The 22259-nt window shown below is 40.0% G+C and overlaps 1 protein-coding gene across 1 annotated transcript; it reads left to right on the top strand.

The window, feature by feature from the left end:
- Positions 1-1721: 1721 nt before the first annotated feature.
- LOC143566570 (palmitoyl-acyl carrier protein thioesterase, chloroplastic-like) lies at positions 1722-19258 on the top strand. Its single transcript, XM_077053238.1, has 7 exons — positions 1722-1901; positions 2059-2223; positions 2570-2691; positions 17709-17825; positions 17923-18094; positions 18773-18841; positions 19028-19258. Exons 1-7 carry the CDS (start codon positions 1722-1724, stop codon positions 19253-19255), a joined length of 1053 nt encoding a protein of 350 aa, XP_076909353.1. The 3' UTR covers positions 19256-19258.
- Positions 19259-22259: the final 3001 nt, after the last annotated feature.

Genomic DNA, 22259 nt, shown 5'->3' with positions numbered 1-22259 from the left:
GATTTAATTAAAATATATAAAATAAAGCAAATATGAAAACATAATAAATAAGAACGATTTTGAAATTTTAGTTAAACATAAAATATATTGTTTACATAATCAGATTCCTAAAGGAATTTCGTTGTTAATGAAATTATCTACGAAACTGAAGTTGTAGTGTTGTGTGCTCACATTGAACGTTAAACATTGGTCACGTCAGCCCCTTAATGCCTCAAATACCACGACGAGCTTGTTAGGGAGGGTGAGAGAGGGAGGGGGGGGGGGATTTTTCTTATTCCTCTATTCGTTAACACATTAACGCCCATGAATGTCGAATTAAGTGGGGTCCACCTCTAATGCAACAATCAAACCTTTTTTTTTTCACTTTTTCTTTTTTTTATTTAACTTCTAGTTAGTTCACAACACATAATTCTAGGGTTGGTTAGCTGATGGATTCTTGCTTACATGACGTTGACGTTAAGCTTTAACTTAAGTTCTCTCTAGTTAGCCCACAACACATAACCTGACTAACTTATAATATTTATAATAAATATAATTCAACTGCTTTATTTTATATTTAATAATATAATTGAAACGTGTGTGTAAAAGATAATTAAGGTAATCAAATTAATAGAAGAGAGTTTTGCCTCTCTTAAAAATTAATGTAAAAAAGACAATCTCATTATCCTCAAATGTGTGTATTTGTAACAGTACAACAAAATGAACTAACGTAATAAAATTTATTTAGCCGCATTTTGAGTTCTAACGTATTTATAAAAATGCCACCGCGTGACTCTTTCCATCACTTCTCATGCTTCGTTCGTGGGATAAGAACTACTTATACATGAACTCACCTTATATATATAATCCAGTGAAATCTGATTTTATTTTAAGTTTTAAAATTTTATTAGAAAGGGTGATTTAGTTCTTTAATTTATTAAATTCAACCGTAGAAGTTAACAACAGTTGCTTTAAGCTATTATAATATTAACATTTGGTTCAAACTTCGTTGGAAGTTTAGTTTCCAGTTTTCCACAACAATATTTCTCACCCAATAATCCAATAAGTTTCTATAATAGGCAGTGTGTAATATTTTATTAATTTTCTATAAATGGGTAGTGTGTAAACTTTGATTAATTTGGTCATCCATAAAAGTTACACCAATAAGCTATGTCTAGTTATTGCCTAAGTGCCTAACCTATAATGCCGTTTAATTAATAAAAAGAAGATCACATTTATTTATTTTTTTTCCGATCGATGACTTTCACAGTTAAGTTATCTCACTGTCGCAAACACGCCGCGCCCCGCCACCCCACTCAGGCCAACAATGTTGACATGATCGAGATCCACGCTGGCATCCGAGTTTGGCTTGGCTCGGTAAAACCCAGTTGGCTCACCCCACCCAAAGGCACGACAAGTTTTAATGCTCTGGTAAAATCTAGTCGGAATCAAGATTCGAACCCGGGACATCCATCATGTTCCTGACTATCGGGGCAAGCCCTCTTGACCTATGCCAAAAGTTCGAAACACTCTTTAACCCTTTTGCGTACTACACTATTTGAGTACTATTTAAGTCTATAATAAGCAGTGACTATAAATGCAAGAATGAATCAAGTTGTAAGGTATCTAGATCAAATCTTTGCTAGGCCGGCATGTTAGCTATCCACACCATAATAAATAAAGTTTCCCGCGACACTTTTAAAGTATGTATTTGAGAATTGCACTAGATCAACAAGGTTGCTATGGCTACAGGTGCTTCATACATTCCAATTTCATCCTCATACCACGGATTAGGTGTCATGATATCCGGTAAACTTGGAGGCATATCAACAATTCTAGACGTGCGTAATAACAAAAGAAAATATGCTTCTTCATGTTCTTGCCGTCTAAGAGTTCAAACAAACGCCAACGTTCCAACAAAGGTAAACGCTACTAGCAATAGAATTAGCTAGAAGCTAAATTAGTTTGTTACGACACTAAAAAGAGTATATCTATATACATATATATCAGATCATATCATATCATATCATATCATATACTTTAATATATTATGACTGTTTTCATAATTTTATGATGCAGTGGATGATGCATAATCACAATATTAGTCATCCAACTTTGGATCATAATGGTTTAGGGTGCAAGGTTGATGATGGTTCTTTGTTTGATCTAACTTTTTCTGTTAGATCCTATGATATTGGGCAAGATGGAAAAGCTTCAATAGAAACAATAATGAACTATTTTCAGGTATGATAAGTTAATTACTGAAAATAATTTGTATGTATATATCACTGCAAAATAAAGAAATTTTAATGTAAAAATCGTCAAGTATATAAAAATACAAATCAAACTAAAATTCCTACAAATTCAATAAAACTAAAAACATAGTCGTAATATAACTAAAAGGGTATCGCAACATGTTCGTTTTGTTGTTTTTTATTATGCAACATCAAAACACGTGTTTAAAAACATGTGCGCTATGACATGTACCAAAACGAAAGATAAAACCCAAAAAGTTACAATGTCTTCATTCAATTTTTGGATTGTTATCATTATTCATGGTTATATGCTTCATCATTAATCGGGTTTACAGGAAGCAACTGCTAATATTGCGAAAGTACTTGGAGAAACAGGTGATGGCTCGGGTTCATCCTACAAGGATCTAACTTGGGTGGTAACAAAGATTCAAGTTGAAGTAGATCGTTATCCAGCTTGGTAAGCTAGAGACTAATGTTGCTTTATTTGTAAACAATCCTTTCTGTAGAGGTAGGGTATCAAAAAGACCCAAATACCCTTAAGTACCACCCGCGGGTTACAGAGAATCCTCTTATAAGCCACCCGCGGGACACATGGACCACCCGCATATCACGAATGAGGAGGAACGTCCTCACAACACGCGCGGAAGCATCCTGGAATCCTAAAAAGTCATCCGCAGGACGGGATATCTGTCCGCCTCAACATCCGGAAGACAATGCCAGCGGGACAGCTGTCATCACTCAAATACTCTCTAAAAGAAGGTTCATGATTCTTACTTGGGGGATACGTGACTAAACAACCAATGAATAAAGGACATCTGGCTAGTTACATGGCCAGGGTGCAATCCATCCTATCATTGGGCGACGCGTGTCTAGGTTGTTATACTCATGCACATGGGACGTATAGCTCAACCTATCACAAGAGGACACGCGTCCAGGCAGTTATCAAATATCTTCTAGAAGAGGACAGCTGGCCCAATCACTTTCCTACATCCTTCGGCTATAAATACATTGTCAAACGGTATGAGGTATTCATTCACTCACTTGCATTCTGACTACACTTAGTTTGTTTACTTCAGTACTTTATTCATTTACGAACGTTACTGATTCTCACGCCGGAGGGTGGTTACAGGAATACCCCCCCCCCCTCTTGTCCTTCCTGTAACGAGACTCACGGTGTCTGTTTTTCAGGTTCCGGTCATTGGACTTTAGGAAGTCACACTCATATCATTGGTAGTAATTATCGTATCTTACCCAGTAGACTCATTGGATCCAGGACCCATACCCGGGGAGTGGATCCGTGTTTCTTCATTGGCGTCATCCGTGTTGGTGTTAGAACTGCATAATTTTGTCTCTGTCGGTTTTTGGTTCGTTTGATATGAGTAAACTTCCTGAAGGGCCGATGGGAACTGCTGCACCCGATTCACGTGTAACTAACACAGAAGCACCTCCGGGTCTTAGTGTTTTTGCACGTATCACGACTCCGGGTGGCCGTGCTCTTGAACGTGTCACTGCTCCGGGGTCACAAATCACTGAGGTAACACCTGGGGGGTTTTCCCTAGAAAATGTTACAGCACCAACCGATCCCACTCCCACAAACATGGGACGTGCCTTGGCACCGGAAGTATCTAATTTGGGTAAAAAATGAATTACGGATGAGACTCGCCGGATACGGCCAGAATTGGATCTGGAAAATGATTCAGGCGATGCTGACATCGCGAGATCTCACCAACGCAATTCTAGATCCAGTGGAGCATTAACTCTTGAAGAGTGGCTCCGCATGCAGCAACAAAATTTGGTGGCTGAATACGAGCGAAGAAAACGTAATGAAAGACTTCACGCTCGCACTTTGGATTATGAGGAATCCCCTAGAGGATCTCCTTCCCCTCCACCAATAGTTCGAGGAAGTCAGATTCGTTACAACCAACAGGCGGAGCCGGAGTTTGGCGAGTTACCAAGGCTACTCCCTCGTCCTCGTATAGACATGCGGATACCATCTTACTTGGACGAGTTTGATAGTTAAGATTCATCTTACCACCCGGGAGATTACAATATGTATACTGGGGATAGTAGGATGAGCTCCCAGGCGAGAAGTAGTCGTCTGCATGACACCATCCGCCACACCGCGTACCATAGCAATGCTGAGCGAGACTTTACCAAACCATATCGCCCCGCGGCTTTCGCCGAAAAATCAAAATTTATAGCGAGCATTGCCACAACACCCTTTCCTGTTAATGCTAAAATACCTACATCGGTAGGTAAATACAATGGTATGACTGATCCAAGCGATCATCTCCAGAACTTTGTGGCGGTAGGTGGTGTTAGTGGTTGGACGCTTCCCTATCGGTGTCACATGTTCGCATTGACACTAACAGGGGCAGCAAGAGAGTGGTTTGAAAAGTTGCATGATGGTGAAATTTCCAACTGGGACGATTTGGTGAAAAAATTTTCTCAGCAGTTTAGTCAGCAGAAGAAACATACTCGAGACCAATCAGAAATTTTAGATGTTGTTCGTCGCGATAACGAGTCTATAGAAGATTTTATCACCAGGTTCAACGATGAGAGCCTGAACATCGGTGGAATTATGGGTGTCAAACGTGTCGGGTTGGCAGGTTGGCGGGTTAACGGGTGGCGGGTTGGCAGGTTCACAGGTTGAAATGTTCAACCCGAACCCGACCCATATTATTATTCGTGTCAAATATGTCAACCCTAACCCGCACACACATAAATTCGGGTCGACCCGAACAAGACCCGTTTAACCCATATTTTTTAAACAAGTTAATTTATATAATCAAACATACAAATTATAATAAAATCAAACCATATAATGCAAAATTCAAATGAAATTTAAGCATGAGTCGATTTAGATATAGATGGATTTAACGATATGTTCATGCATATTGGTGAATGGATAGAAGAAATGCGTCTTGGGTAATGAAATTTTGGTTGAGAACTTAAAAGTGTCGTTCATGAAAAATAGAATTTAAGAGAAGACCTAAAAAGGTAATATGGGGAATGAAAAATAATTAAATTCTTCAACACATTTTAAAAACTAAAGAGGGAATGTAAAGTTAATTTTAAAATATCTAAAATTAAACGGGTTAACGGGTCAACCCGTTTTTATACAGGTCAACCCGAACCCGACCTGTTTAGAAAACAGGTCAACCCGAACCCTACCCGTTTTTTAAACGGGTCGTGTTAGCCGACCCAAAACCTGTTTTTTTTTCGTGTCGGGTTCGGGTTGGGTTTCGGGTCGTGTCAAGAATTGACACCCCTAGGTGGAATTAGTAAAGACAAGCTTCAGGGCGCCTTCCGCAAAAACGTCAGATGTGATGATTCAGTCCGCACACTTATTGGCAGAGATGGAATGCCAAAAGAGTGAGACGATCTCATGACTGCGGCAAAGGTGTATGCTAACACTGAGAAAACATTGAGAAATGGTAACCCGAAGCAAAAATTCAAAGTCGAGTTTCAAACTCCAAGACCTAATAGACAGGCAAAAGGCCCTATTTGGTCAAGGCTTCAGCCAAGTGCGGAAGCATCAAAGCCATTTGATGCACGATCCCTCATAGGCAACAAAAACAAAGCAGGACCCTCGAACCGAGGTCCCAATAATTGGACTCCTCTTTCAAAGACTCCTGCTGAAATTCTCACCACGGAGAATGTGAATTTTAAAAAACCACAGCCACTGACAAGAAGATCATTCCTTGACCCGAAAAAGCGTTGTTCGTATCATGATGACATTTGTCATAATACGAATGAATGCGGAACATTAAAAAATGAAATTGAAGCAGCTGTAAAGTCTGGAAAACTTGGACACTTGGTAAAAGGTGGAAAACCTGACAATGGTAAAGCTCCCGTATGGGATATCCAAGGCCCGAGTAAAAAGCAAGTCAGAGATTTAAACGCCCATATGATACAAGGCGGGTACAATACAAGGAAAAAGAGGAAGGAGTCTGATGATGAGGACTGGAAGAATGAGCCACTGATCTTTCCTCGTATCAAGGGGGCCCGAATAACAAAAACCTCTTGATTATCACTGCCCAATTCGGACATTACCGTTCCCAATACGTCTTTTTCGACACCGGTAGTACTTCCGACATTATGTATGAACAATGTTTTGAACAGCTTGACGAGGAAGATAAGGAAAGATTAAAACCTATCCACGCTCCAGTATCGGGGTTCGAAGGGGAAATAATGCATCCGCGGGGTGTAATTTCATTCCCAGTCACCTTAAGTGACGGAGTTCACTCTAGGACTGAGGAAGTCGAGTTTTTGGTTCTGCCAACAACATCAAAACATGACATTATTCTTGGACTAGAAGCGATTGGTAACTTTAATGCTCATCCGTCCACAGCACACGGTGCAGTAGGAGTTCCAACTTACACCGGCATAGCAATAATTTATGTTAATCGGACCTGCTTTGCAACCGAGAGCTCAAAACCAAGCAAAATTCCAAAACAAACTGTGAAGACTGAACCAGAGAAATGGGGTTTGAACAAAAAATTTCCTGATCAAACCGTAACAATAGGATCTGCTATTTCCGAGATAGTGCGGACCTTCTTGAAACAGTTATTATCAAAGAATATTGATGTTTTTGCATGGCAACCCGCGGATATGACCGGTGTTCCGAGGAACATTGCGGAACACAAGTTAAGGCCAAACCCGTTGTTTACGCCAATTGTTCAGAAACAACGTAAGATGGGTCCGGAACAAACAAAAGCAATGAATGAGCAAGTCCAGGACCTCTTACAAGCTGGGATCATCTGCCCAATTCGTTATCAGACCTGGGTTGCTAATCCAGTTATGGTTCCCAAAAGCAATGGGTCATGGCGGATGTGCATTGATTTCAAATATCTAAATAAAGCATATCCCAAAGATTGTTATCCCTTACCCAAAATAGATCTCAAGGTTGATGTTGTGGCACCATTCAAATTCAAATGCTTCCTGGATGCCTACAAGGGATACCATCAGATCCGCATGGCAGCGGGCGATGAGGACAAAACAGCATTTCGTACCGATCAAGGCACTTTTTGTTACAAAATGATGCCTTTTAGACTGAAAAATGCGGGAGCCACATATCAACGATTAATGGACATAGCGTTCAAATACCAAATTGGCCGAAATTTAGAAGTGTATATGGATGATCTCGTAATAAAAAGTGTTGAGGAAGACCAGATGTTGAGAGATATTGAAGAGACGTTCGAACCCTTGAAAGGTATCAACATGAAGCTGAATCCGGCCAAGTGCTCATTTGGAATGGAAGAAGGAAAGTTTTTGGGAGTGATTGTCACGGATGCGGGCTTCAAAGCTAATCCAGATAAAGTTCAAGCTATAGCCCGCATGTCTTCCCCATCTTCTCTCAAAGAAGTTCAGACATTAAATGGTCGACTGGCTGCCTTGAATCGTTTTTTGGCGAATCATGCAGCCAAGTCCCATCCTTTCATTTCAACTTTAAGAAATTGTCTTAAGAAAACACAATTTAAGTGGACCGCCGAGGCCGAAAAAGCTTTTCTGAGGTTAAAAAATGTTTGATGGAACTCCCCACGTTAACAGCACCCCAAGCGGGAGAACCTTTAACGTTATACCTATCAGCTTCAGACATTGCTATCGGGGCTGTCCTTCTGACAGATCGCAAGAATGTTCAAACACCAATCTACTACGTCAGAAGAACACTATCAGACCCAGAAACAAGATATTTCATGCTAGAAAAACTTGTTTTGGCACTGGTCTACGCTGCACGACGCCTCCGCAGATACTTTCAAGGGCACCCCATCAATGTCTTAACTGGATACAAGCTCAAAAACGTTCTCAGCAAGACAGAATTGTCTGGGCGATTGGCCAAATGGGCCATCGAACTAGGTGAAAACGCAATAGAATACAAACCTAGGCCAGCAATCAAAGGGCAAGTGTTGGCGGACTTCGTGACAGAGGTCCCGCATCACAAAGAAAAAGAATCTTTGATTGAGAAACAACCCCAAGCACCCCCGGAATCAGAACAGATTTGGTCCTTATTTACGGACGGAGCTTCAAGCAGTGAGGGATGTGGCGCAGGCCTCAGGTTAGTCAATCCCGAAGGCCATGAGTTTACATATGCCATAAAGTTGGATTTCAAAAGTACCAACAACGAGGCAGAATATGAAGCTTTTTTGGCAGGCTTGAGGATAGCTAAAGAGCTTGGGGTTAAGCATTTGGAAGCCCGAGTGGATTCCATGTTGATTGCGGGACAGATCAACGGCACATACGAAGCAAAAAATGATATCATGGCTTCATATGTGTCACAGGCGAAAGATCTGATGCTCCAATTCTCTTCTTGCAAAGTCATTCATATAAAGAGAAGTGAGAACAGATCAGCGGATGCCCTCAGTAAATTGGCTTCAACAAACTTCGAACACTTTGCCAAAGACATCCGCATCGAAATATTAGACCGTCCGTTTGTCCCGCAATGTCAGGTTTTAGTGATTCAAACGGGAGTGGAATCCTGGATGACACCGATTACAGCATACCTGTCGTCTAGAGTACTTCCGGAGGGTAAAACAGCGGCCAGGAAGATAAAGCACAAAGCCTTGAATTACCAGATTCTCAATGGTGTCTTATACCGACGTTCTTTCCTCGGACCACTATTACGATGTGTGGATGCTGAAGACGCGAACTACTTAATCAGAGAGGTTCACGAAGGCATTTGTGGTCTTCACGCTGGCCCGCGTATGGTCGTGGCGAAGTTAATGAATGCCGGATATTATTGGCCAAGGATGCACTTGGATGCTGTGAAAGAAATCAGAAAGTGCGATTCTTGTCAGCGGCATGCCCCTAACACGCTGCGACCAAAGAACGAGTTAGTTCTAGTCACCTCAGCTTGGCCGTTCCAAAAATGGGCTATTGATATCATGGGACCTTTCCCTGAAGCCCCTGGATGGGTCAAACCTTTACCTCTGTAGCTCACCCGCAAGCGAATGGTCAAGTTGAAAGAACTAACCGGACCATCAAAGAGGGAATCAAGGCCAGACTAGGAACTAAAAGGACGGGTTGGGTCGATGAATTACCTCATGTGTTATGGGCCTTCTGCACTCAGAAAAATTCCAGTAATTGCGAAACCCCCTTTAGTTTAACTTATGGCACAGAGGCCATGATTCCGGCCGAAATCGGAATCCCATCCGTCATAGTTCTCATGATTGAAGATAACGATCATGAACTCCGGATGAACCTTAACCTCCTTGAGGAAAGAAGGGAATTGGCATCGATCCGAGAACATAATTATAAACGCTAGCTGCAAAAATATTATAACTCTCAGATCCAAAGATGTGAATTCGACGCGGGAGACTTCGTCTTCCGCAGTAATGAAGCCTCAGGGCAAGAGCCTCCGGGCAAGTTAGCCCCTACCTGGGAAGGACCTTATAGAATCCAGAAAATTCTATCTAAAGGTGCCTATAAACTAGAAAGGCTGGACGGGATGGAGATCCCTAGGTCTTGGAATGGGGCTCAACTGAGGAAGTGTTACTTTTAGTAAGTTTGTTTGTTGGCATGCATGCCTAGTCAGATGTCAAAAACCATTGTAATTTTGTTTCCTGTAATACGGCTTACGCCTCAGTTATGAAAATTTTCTTTTCAGTCATATAAGACTTGTATTATTATGTAATCTTTTATTGGCATACAAAGAAGATCCTATACACATTTATATTATGACAAATAAACAAAATATAGCGGATACAAAATCAAACCTTCTTTATTCACACAAATGGGATTACAAACAAACAAAAAAAAGGGATCAAGTTACAAGAACAGAAAAATTCATGGTGCAACATCATTATGCTCCGCACCCTCGCCTCCCGCATCATCGGCATGATCGTCATCTTCTTCTTCTTCGTTTTCTTCATCAAGTTCAATAAGAGTCTTTAGTTGCTGGATGCTATACTCCTTATCAGCAAGCTCGGATATCTGTTCCGTCAAAGAGAATTTCAAAGAATCAAAGTCCTTTGATTTCTGTTTAAGGATGGCAACAGTATCTTGGCCAGCCAAAACATACTCCTCGGGAAGCTTGGAGTTTAATCCAAACTGATAACCTTCTTGGAAGCCTAGTTGGCGACCGGCCTGTTTGGAAGCTTTGAGGAGGATAGCAACACAATTCCCAAGCTCATCACTAGCCTGGACATCAGCAATGACATGCCAAAATCATCATGCATAAATAACTCTAAACACTTAGATTATTTGTGGCTAGAATAAAATACATACCTTGGGAATAGCTTCCGCTAATAGCCATTTTTGATCCGCCTTGGCCCGGACAAGCTCCATCTTGTGACCAGCGCATTCCAGGGCTTGATCACGATATCTGACATTAAGATCAGCCAGGCGCTTGTCCTTGGCTGCTGACTCAGCTTGCAGGGTTTCCAGCAACTTGGTCTGGTCAGCCATCATCTTGGATTGTTCATCCAGTTGCTTTTGGAGAGTAATCTTGGCTTCCTCGGCAGCAGATCGGACAACCTTCTCCGCCTCCAGAGCCTGGTTGGCTTCCCTAGCTTCATTGATAGCCCTAAGAGCTTCTTCTTTGGCATCGGAAGCAGAGGCCGCCAGTTCATCCCATTCTTCATTCATCGCCAGCCAATCTCTGGTTATCTCATGGGTAGTGGAAATAGAATTTGCCACATAGTAAGTATGGGAGTTCAGCAACTCCTGGCGGACACTGAGGCGACGTCTTTCCTTTTCACCATGCGGAAGACTCTCCCGCATAAATTCATAACATGTGTTCACGTCACGGAATGTCGAATCCCGACGTAAGGTCCAATTAGGTTGATGTGGGGTAGGGTCTTCCTCTTCAGGAGTAGGGGAAGTTTGGGAAGCATAAGGGAACGTGCTTATCCCCCCCATGATCCCTGAAACGGTAAACATTATAAGAGGGCGACACCTTGGCATGATTAGTCGTGTCGACCCTCTTACCCTTTAAAGGCGAATCATCCGCCACAACTACCGGGCCCTCGACAATATTAGGAAGCGGTGGTGGCGGACGAACAGGAGAATCCTTCAAACCGGAAATACCTTCAGGAAGGTTATCCAGGTTTACTGAAAAACATCACCAAATGAGTTAGACACATTCTAATTCACATTAATAAAGATTTAGCTTACCTAACGAAGGATCGTCAGCGTCGAGTTGATCCAAACGAGCTCCCAAAGCAGCAAGGTTCGTCGTTTTAGATCTCTTCTTCTTTGAGACAACCTTGATTGGATTAACCTTGCGTTTTCCAGCCGCTTTGGAGACGCCCGCCTCACTCGCTTGACGATCACCCTCAGCAGTGAGGTCATCAGACGCAGGTCTCTTACCTTCTGCCTCAATTGTAGCATCATCTTGATCCGCCGTTTGGCTAGATGCAACCCTCTGGCGAGTGAGACCTGCAGATGAGTCCACAGCTCTATTAACATCAGTTGAACAAGCTTCTTCACAAAGTGATGACTCCTCGCTAGACGAGAAGAGCACAATCACTCCGTTGGAAGTAATAGCAGTCATAGGTTTGGGTTTCAAAATGCCCTCACCTTTCTGGATACAATCTTTAACATATGCCTCACCTTTGGCATACATCGCCTCGGAAACTTTAGGTTCCGGGCGGAAAGCTGTAGGGAATATAAAATTATGACGGGTGCGCTCAAGGAAAGGCGCATCCCTCTTATCGATTGGGCGTCGCACCATCATTCCCCCCTCGCAATCCAACAAAGTACTAAAGGCGGAACCTTCACCTACATAAAGCAAGAAAACAAAGTTAGAAAGTACTTAATGATAAAACAGAGATAACAACAAACTTACTCTTGTTGGTCTCCTTGTAGTATGGCTCCAGACTTGGAAACGGCCACAGGCGGCTCATCTTTGCACACACCATCGCCCCTTCATGAATTGGGCGTAGAGGAGTTGGGGTGGAGATCAGCGTTTCATACCACGACTGATATTCGTGAGCGCTGGCAAGAACTACGGACATGGGAGCATCCTCCTTACGCTTCGTCATCTTGAACGGAATGACGTCCTCATGAATCCAGAAAAACTTTGGCTTCCAGCCATGAAGGCTACGGAGCCATTCAGTGCCTATAATCCTCTTCTCGATGGAGGCAAAACTGTACCATCCATCACGAAAGGTCATCTTATAAAAAACGGCAAACATGCCAACAGTCGGTTCTAAGTTATGAGTTTGGCAACAAAATTCTAAATGTCAAATTCTCAACATTCCAAAGGGATGGATCTGCGATAGATGAATCCCATAAGTCGTTAAGATCGATCCGACAAATTTGGTAATCGGAACCCGAAAGTTCCCCGTGGTGAAATGGTCCACGTAGACAGCCATTTTATTCGGAGGAGGATTAGTGGCAATAGAACCACTAACAGGATGTTCCGGTTTCCACTCCATCGTTAATCCGTAAACATTAACAACGTCATTATAATCTTCTTCTTTAAGACAGACGACAACGTCGTTGATGGTGGGGGTATTCTTCTTCTCTTTAGCCATTTCAGTTTCAAAAAAATTAAGGAATCTCAGAAAGTTGCAGAAAAGTTTCAAGTGTTTGGGAGAAATCTGAAAGCGATAAAGATTAAGTGGAAACTGCAAGGGTTATATTTATACCCATCGCAATTAATGCGGTACATAGAGTGACAGAGGAGAGAGAAATGGCGGACCGCCAAATAGTTGACACGTCAGGCGGGAAATTCAAGATAGTGAAAACAGGCTATCATAAGGCGCCAGACACGTCTTATCAGTTGTCCTTAGTGAGCTTCTCTCTCCGCCACGTCATCATAAGTTATCCAAACGTTTAAACATTTCAAAAAGCTGTAAATTTCAAAAATATCTTTTAGAGATATTTTCTCCAAACAGTTGAATGTCCACAAAATTCGAAGAGGTTTTCTCATTAATGATTCAAAAGATAATTACAAAATGAGAAAGAAAAATTACAAGTGATAAAAATCTAAGAACATCCTAAGGGTTCGAGCTTGATGGATCTTCCGGAACCTTCTGCGAAGCATCTTCGGAGGAATCATCCTCAGATTCCTCCCCAAGGTAACTCTTCAAAAGTTGTACGCCGTCGTATACGGAAGCAAACTCCGGAAGCGCATCTTGTAAAGGAAATACTAGAGTGTCATGCTCCTTGACCCGGTCTGCACGATCTTGTTTGACGTTTACACCATATAGCGGATGGTCTTGAAATGTGCGGTTGCTTCGAGCATAACTTACTCCTTCATGGAAGCCCGCCACACGCTTAAGCGAAGAAGAGGCAGCCATCACATTAGCAAAGCTATCATTCAGCTCCTTACTTCCTTTAATATGGCGGACGACCTGTTGAGACAAAAACATAAGTTCCCAATATCAAAGAATAAGTGCGAAATAATAAACGATAAAGATTAACTTACAGCATCAACTCCCTGAGTAAGGAACCACTGACGGTCCTGCTCTGCACGCTCCGCCCGCGCTTGGAATTCTTTCGATTCCGCGATAGTTTCCTCATGAGCTTTGAGGAGGGAGTCATAAGCAGTCTGAATTTCAGCAGCATTTTGATCTTTAAGACTGACTCGTTCCTTTTGCAACTTTAGCTCCTCCTCAAGCTCATGAATTCGGGCACCCTGAAGAGCAACTTGATTCTCTAATGAGGAGTTGGTTTCCTGGGCACGGGCTAAATCATCTTTATCCTTCTGAGCCTTGGCCCGATCTGCCTCACGAATAGAATTTTGCCTTTCACAGGCTTCTTTCCATCGTCGAGCAGCGTCCGCGTTACGATCCTTCTCACTCTTGAGGGCGTTCTCCGCGTCGGCTTGCTTCCATCTAGCAGTTTAGGCGGCAATACGATGCCCCTCAGCCTCTTTTTTGGCAGCCTCAGTGGCCCGCCGAGCTTCTGCCACTTTCCCGCCAAGAGTACGCCACTCACTTAAGACCTCCTGGCTACCGGCCAAAGCATTAGCTAGATGATAAGATACGTTCGTGTGAAGGTCATGGCGGGAAAGGTCACGTTGAACTGCCATCTCAGCGGGTGGCGTACAATGTTCAACGAAATCCATACAAGTTCTAGGATGGGAGAACCGTGACCCGTTAGTAATCCCCCATGAAGGGACAAACAATTCGTGAGTATCACCCAGACCCGTATCCCCATAGTAACGAGAACCCAAAGGTTTAAGGCGAGCTGGGGTTGAAAAAGGCTGTTGGGGAGGAGACTGAAGAGGAGACTCCTCAGTCCTATAACCTTCCTCATTAACAGCAGGATCGTCCTGCTGACCACCAGTACCACCCCCAGCCTCAAAAAGATAGTTAAAACGATCATCAGTCTCAGACTGGACGTTAACCCCCTCTATAGTGGCAGTATCAATCTGAGGGGTTGGCGCTCTCTCCTCTACCAAAGGTGAGGATGGTTGATCCTCCGTGTTAATATTACTAGGAGGAGTCGGAGGCTTATCCTCTACATTTTTCTCTGGAGAAGGAGATGGTTGTTGATCAGTTTGAGGAGTTGGTGTAGGCAACTTCTCAGAGACATCTTCACTAAAGATCAGTGGATCTACAAACACAAAAGCTATTTTTAGTTACACACCTTATGAAAATATAGTACTTAAAAAGATTAATATGTACCTTCAACAGTGTCAATACGGTCAGCAAGGCTATATTGTGGCTTTTTAGGACGGCGAATTTTTCGTTTCTTCTTCGAAGGTCCCGCCTCAACATCCGCAGTCTCGACGCCCGCTTGTCCTGCTTGAGAAACCATAAAAGCTCTCTTTTTCTCTAATTCTACCAACAAATGGGAGACAGAAGAAGGTTCAGGTATGTCATCATCAGATTCCCTCTCTCCTTGGGAGATCGAGAAGTCAGAACTATCGCCGTCATCGTCACTCGACAATAAAGTGGCGATCATCCCATCAGAAGTAATAGCAAAAAGCGGATGAGGGTTCAGAACATACGCACCTGTTTCAAAGGTGGCGTTTGAGACAATGAGCTCAGCCCGCACCTTCTTTGGGAAAATGAAGCGGGACTTAGTTTTCTCGAGAATAGGCATGTCACTGGCATCCCGGATACCATGTCGGACACAACCCCTATCTTAAAAAAAGGGCGTCGAACATCGAATCCCGACCTGAGGAAATAAAAAAAAATCAATTATAGAAAGTATCGCAAAAAGAAGAAAAAATAGTAAGAATAACTTACGTTCATATAAGTCAACAAAAATAGGCTCCATAAATTCTGAGGCTCATAAGCGACTCATGCCTGCCCACACCAGGGCTTCTTCTGGCAGTGCCTGCATTGGTGTTGGTTCCATCGTAAGTACACGATACCATTCTTGACCTTCATGATTAGCAGTAATAACATCCGGAAGGGCAGAATTCACCGTACGGCGAACCATGTTCAACGGCACCACGTCCTCAGAAATCCAAAGGAACTTATTCCGCCAATCTTTAAATACCTTTTCAACTTCATATCCGATGCTTCGGTCAGAAAACCCCTAACACGTATACCAACCATCACGAATGGCAAGGCGGTAAAAAACTGGAAATCGATCAATATGTGGCACCATGTCACGTGCTATGCATACGAATTCATAATGACGAATTCGCATCATAGCACGAGGATGCAATTGAGATAAATGGATTCCATATGCAGTTTACACCTTCTGAAGGAATCTCGTTATGGGTAAACAGAAGTTCCCATGAACAAAATAATCTGCATACAAAGCCATTTTCCCAGGCGGTGGGAAACTGGCTATAGAACCGATAGAAGGAAACTCTGGTTCCCACTCTGGTGGAATACCATACGTTTCCAGTAATTTTTCATATTCTGAGTAGTCCCATGCAATTTCTATCTCATCAACTTCAGTCTGAACATTCGACATTTTAGGAAGATTTAAGGAAGACATATAAGAAAGATTCGATACTTTATCAGAGAGAAAATAAGAAGATAATCAGAGGAAAAAAGTGATAAAACTTATGAAGAAATGAGTCCCTCCTTATTTATACCCATCACAATTAATGCGATGGGATATGAACATTAGAGAGAGAAAAGCATCACCCAACCGGTGACTGCCACGTCACGCGGGAAATTCGAAAAAGAGAAAAAGTTGTACAGTTGGGTACAGTGACAGCCGTAAAAAACGTTCCATCACCTGTTCACGCGCCTGCGAGTGGTCAACTTGTCCTTTTTCATAATTATCCATACCATCAGAAGATATTTTCTACCTAACTTCTGAACAATAAAAATCCCCAAAACGCATTAAGTCCAGAATTTCACCAGCATAAAGATTTCACACGGAAGAAACACTGGACTGGGGGAACTTGTAGAGGTAGGGTACCAAAAAGACCCAAATACCCTTATGTACCACCCGTGGGTTACAGAGAATCCTCTTATAAGCCACCCGCGGGACACATGGACCACCCGCATATCACGAATAAGGAGGAACGTCCTCACAACACGCGCAGAAGCATCCTGGAATCCTAAAAAGTCATCCGCAAGACGGGATATCTGTCCGCCTCAACATCCGGAAGACAATGCCAGCGGGACAGCTGTCATCACTCAAATACTCTCTAAAAGGAGGTTCATGATTCTTACTTGGGGGATACGTGACTAAACAACCAATGAATAAAGGACATCTGGCCAATTTGTTATAACCTTGAACATGGCCAGGGTGCAATCCATCCTATCATTGGGCGACGCGTGTCTAGGTTGTTATACTCATGCACATGGGACGTATAGCTCAACCTATCACAAGAGGACACGCGTCCAGACAGTTATCAAAGATCTTCTAGAAGAGGACAGCTGGCCCAATCACTTTCCTACATTCTTCGGCTATAAATACCTTGTCAAACGGTATGAGGTATTCATTCACTCACTTGCATTCTGACTACACTTAGTCTGTTTACTTCAGTACTTTCTTCATTTACGAACGTTACTGATTCTCACGCCGGAGGGTGGTTACAGGAAGAACCCCCCCCCCTCTTGTCCTTCCTGTAACGAGACTCACGGTGTCTGTTTTGCAGGTTCCGGTCATTGAACTTTAGGAAGTCACACTCATATCATTGGTAGTAATTATCGTATCTTACCCAGTAGACTCATTGGATCCAGGACCCATACCCGGGGAGTGGATCCGTGTTTCTTCACTTTCTATTCTACACATTTAATTTGAGACATTTGTGTGCAACCTTAAAACATGTTTTAACATTCTAATCTTGATTTAGATGTTAAATTTTATTATAACTAACATAGATGTGACAAAAAAAAAATTCAAGCATTATTTATACTTTCTTGTTTTAATTGTGATACATAAGACAATTATATAACCGATCACCCATATCTCTTTCTAACCCTCGTTATATCTGTCAAACTCTACGTACACATGCATTATGCAGTTCTTGCGTTTTTGTGCTTGAATTTGGTTTTGTAATGAAGCTCAAGCAAACAAATTCCAAGATTGTTATATTCACATGTTATGCCGAGCTTATTAGTTATACCTCATTATATTTTGGCATGTTCGACTCATTTACAGGGGTGATGTCATTCGGGTCATGAAACCTTATTTAAGTATCTCTGGGAAACATAGTTTGCGTTGGGATATGCTGATTTGTGATTGCGAAACAAGTGAGGTATTGGTAAGAGCTACAAGGTAAGAAACAAAAAACAACCTTTGAAATACATGAATTAGAAGAATAACTAATATAACATGTGATCAATTATTTTTAAGAAGATGAAATAATGTGTAGTAATATGGTGGCGATGAATAGATCGACGAAAAGGTTATCCAAGATTCCTGATGAGATTCGGGCTATACTGAATCAGTTCTTTGTTGAGAAATCTCGTATTATTGTCAAGGATACAAGAATATTGCCGAAACTGGATGAGACCACTGCTGGTCATGTTTGTAGCGGTTTAATGGTGAGTAGGTTTCATGTGGGGATGCTCACTATACGATTCGACCAATTTTGATGAAATTTTAATCATTTTATGGAGTAACTAAATTGAATCGACCAAATTGACCAGATCGACCAAACTGGTTTGATTTGACGGTTGGTTCGTTTTTTATGATTGAGATCATACGGGCCATTAAATCTTAGAAATATTTGTGAAATTGTATACTTATAAAAAAGTACATAAGATGTTACCTTACAAGTATTAAATAAAAAAATGATAAAAAAGTATTGATTTTTTAATAAATAAATTGGTTAAATTGATAAAATATAAACATTATAATAAAACTAATTGTTGAATTTTTATACGCGAAAAAAAAATATTTGAATTTTTCTTAAAAAAGTTACAAGCTAAAAGGTTTTTTTTTCTCTTTATGTAATATTCAAGGCGGTAAAGTACCTGACATATTTCAAACCGTAAACCATAACTTGAACTGTGAAACTATCTCAAACTATAAAACAAACAATGATACTCCAAACTCCGTCAAACGGTCTGATTTAGCTTGTTTTTGGACGATTTTATTGGTCACAACAAATTTTGAACGATCCCTAGTTTCATTAGCTTCTTATATCTATTAGCCCTATCTATAGGTTTCTTGTTTCTTACGTAACCTTTTTCTTGTCGTGCATATGCATACATGTTTAGCCAAGATGGAGCGATTTGGATATTCAAGAACACGTTAATAACGTGAAGTATATTGGTTGGATCCTCGAGGTGGGCCGCCTTTTTTTTACTTATACGTTAGATGACGTAGTTTCATATCTAAATAACATAATTTTACTGATAAAATCATTATTAGCGGAAAAATTATTTACAAAATCTCAAGAAAAGAAAATTTGGCATCCCAGAGTCCTATAATTTATAGTTACTATTGATAAGAATAATTGATTGTTATTGTAGAGCATCCCAGAGTCACACTTGAAAAACTATGAGCTTGCTAGCATGACATTAGCATATTATAAAGAGTGTGAAAAGGACTGTATTTTACAGTCACTTACTTCTATACTTAAAACTGACAACAATGGTTATAATCATGTTGATTGCCACCATATGCTTCGACTTGAGGAAGATGGCAGCGTGGTCGTGAAAGGATGGACGAGGTGGCGCCCAAAATTCGATAAATGTTAGGAGTCATTATGGTTCTTGGTTGTGAAACAATCATCAAATTGTGTATTTGTTTAAGGGACACCTTGTAATAGTGTGTGCTTGCATGCATACTATGTAGCAAATAAAACACATGCCCATTTATTGACTTGTAACAATGCTTTATGAAATAATAATAACTAACATGCTTTTTGGGGAAGTTTAAAAAATTTGTAAATTTAACACACTACTAAGTACAGGGCTTTAGCACCATACAAGTAATCTTTCGGTAGACGGTAATTGCCGTTAATGGTATTTATAGGGACGAAAAGTGTATGGATTGAGCAAACAATAACTTCTAAAATAGTTAACACGAGAAGTGAGGTTTTGTGTAGGGGTGTAAACGAGCTAAGACACTCGCAAACTAAAAATAAGTTTGTTTAATAAACGAGCCCGAGCTTAAGTTATCGAGCTCGAGCCGACTTACGAGCTTTAATGAGCCTAGTATTTATACAATTTATTTAATGTATATAACAATATTATAAAACATTTTGAGAAAAATAACTAAATAGCAAACATTATATTACATTATATAAAAAAGTTATAATAAAAAATATATAAAATAGTTATAACTTATAAATATATAAAAGTTATTTAATAAACAATGAACGAACCGAGCCAGACCGAGCTCGAGTTTATAACACTACCCACAATCCAAATTTGTGCCTTAGAGATAGAGTTTGAAATGAGCTTAAGCTCGAGCTCTCTGCAAGTTAAACAAGCCGAGCTTGAGTCTAGTTTTGTGGGACAAAATGTGATGTTATAATAAACTAATATAACATATAGTCTATACAAAATCACTTTAGTTAGTCCACTGGACCACAAATTCTAAGTGGACCGAACCACTGGTCCTCTAACAGAAGCCCAAAATGAAAAGATGAAACGTCGGTATGAGAAAAAAAATATACATTGTTCGAAGTTCGAACAAGACCCATATTTTTATTTGTGAAAAAAAAAAACATATCCCTAACCAACACACACATAAATCGTATAACCAGAATACAACCCGTTTAACTCATTTATCAAAATGTCTTAAAAGGTCGGCGGATAATATTCAAGTTCTAAACACGTTGATCGATTGCTGGGTTGTAACAAAAGTAGGTTAGACAGGTTGTGAGTCGATTTGCTTAGATAAATATGTTGGGGGGAAACAGGTCAATCCAAACACTAATTGTTTTATTAAAGAAGTCAACCTAAACACGACCCGTATTTTAAACATATAAAATATGACAACCCAAAACTTGTTTATGTCCATGTCGTGTTAGAATATGTTTCAAATTGTATCGGAAATTGTCACTTTTACATATAAATCATAATATATAAAGTATAAATATACTACATACACAATGATAAAATATAAAGTAGGTTATCTTTAAAAATAAACAAAAGTATATTATTAGATTTGAATGGATCAACTTTTCATGTTATAACCTTTTATGTTTGTGTTGCTTTCTAACTGTAGCCTTATTTAATTATCATGAATTATGAATCAAGGATTCTTTTCCTTGATGAACAATCATATTCACATGGGTGTGATAATGAGTAGCTAAGAGACATTCCATTATTAGGACAACACATGACATACGTTAATTTATCCAAAAGAGTAAAATTACATATTTATAAACTATACTAGATATTATGTTTTTATTATTGGGAAAGTAAAATCACATATTTATTTTTTTTCTTAAAAAGTAGTTTCTCTACTCAAAACTTGAAAAAGTAATATTACTTCTTCTGTATTGAATATTTGAATGACTCTTATATAAAATAATTAAAAAAATCTTTCTATTTATTTAAGTGATGAAATTTGATTTTAATATTATGAGTTTATTAAAGGCAGTGAAAATGGTGAGGGCCATATATCATTATGTCATATTGTTACTTGGTCTGTTTTACACGCTCATGTCTCATCTTGTTCTCATTACTTTAATTATTATAATTCTGGTAATTAAGTGGATGAGATTAACTTTTAAAATATGGTAGTATTTGTAATTTGTTAAAACAAATTAGTAATGTAATCAAAGGCTCTAAAAATATCCATGAACTAGAAGAAAAAGAAATTGTGCTAAAACATTTGAAGCATATTAGGAGAATTGGTAAAAGATGAGTCCGACTTAACCCGACAAGGTCAGGCCGGATTCGGTAGTTATTATGTTATCTCTACGTGGAAAAAGTTAGTGCAATGTGACATAAGGAATGTTGTTTTTCCTCCAATGAGAGAAGAGATTACATTATCAAATCAGTTACACCTGAATAAATGATCGTATAGTGTGATGATGACATCAGGCTCTAATTTATCAATTTAAGTACATCACCATGATGTAACATATTCATTCACTCACATAGTGACTCACTCATACTCATGCTTAGACCTTGTTCGTGCCTGATTACATTTTCTTCCTAAAACCCCGATATATATTCTTACGCTAGCGAGTGGTCACAAGGAGAATCCCTTTTCTTTTGGTGAGACTAACGGCAATTTCATTTTGCAAAGACAGTAGACCAAGTATTGTCATCCAGAACTTTACAGGAGATATATCTTATAGATGAAAGCAATTACCTTATTCGATAATTCATTATTTTGATGATATTATTCACTCACAACCTGAACTTAAAATATGCCCGAATTTAATACTAATAGTTAATACAGTGGAACACACTAGTTAAATTTTAACAACAGAATCATATTAACTAACATAACTGTATCCGATCAAAAACCAAACCAAATCAAACGAAACCATGGTATTTGCTTTATTTATATAAATTCTATAACTCTATAGGCCATATAAAGTTATAAACCATATACCATTTATGTTATAATATAATATACCATTTATGTTACTATAATATATTGGTTCTACATTTTTTAGGATTCGATAATGGGTTAAATAGTTAAAATAATTCACTTTATTCAAGTTGTAAGCCTTTGCTTTCGGTTAGCATTTAAAAAACTAATTTTTACACAAGTGGTAAGCCTTAATTTGCTTTT

Source organism: Bidens hawaiensis, unplaced genomic scaffold, assembly GCF_021521415.1.
Source record: "Bidens hawaiensis isolate Kalapana, Puna unplaced genomic scaffold, B.hawaiensis_p1.1 tig00001236_1, whole genome shotgun sequence".
Lineage (NCBI taxonomy): Eukaryota > Viridiplantae > Streptophyta > Magnoliopsida > Asterales > Asteraceae > Bidens > Bidens hawaiensis.
Note: the sequence above shows the minus strand (reverse complement) of the source record. Positions and strands in the feature narration are given on the sequence as shown.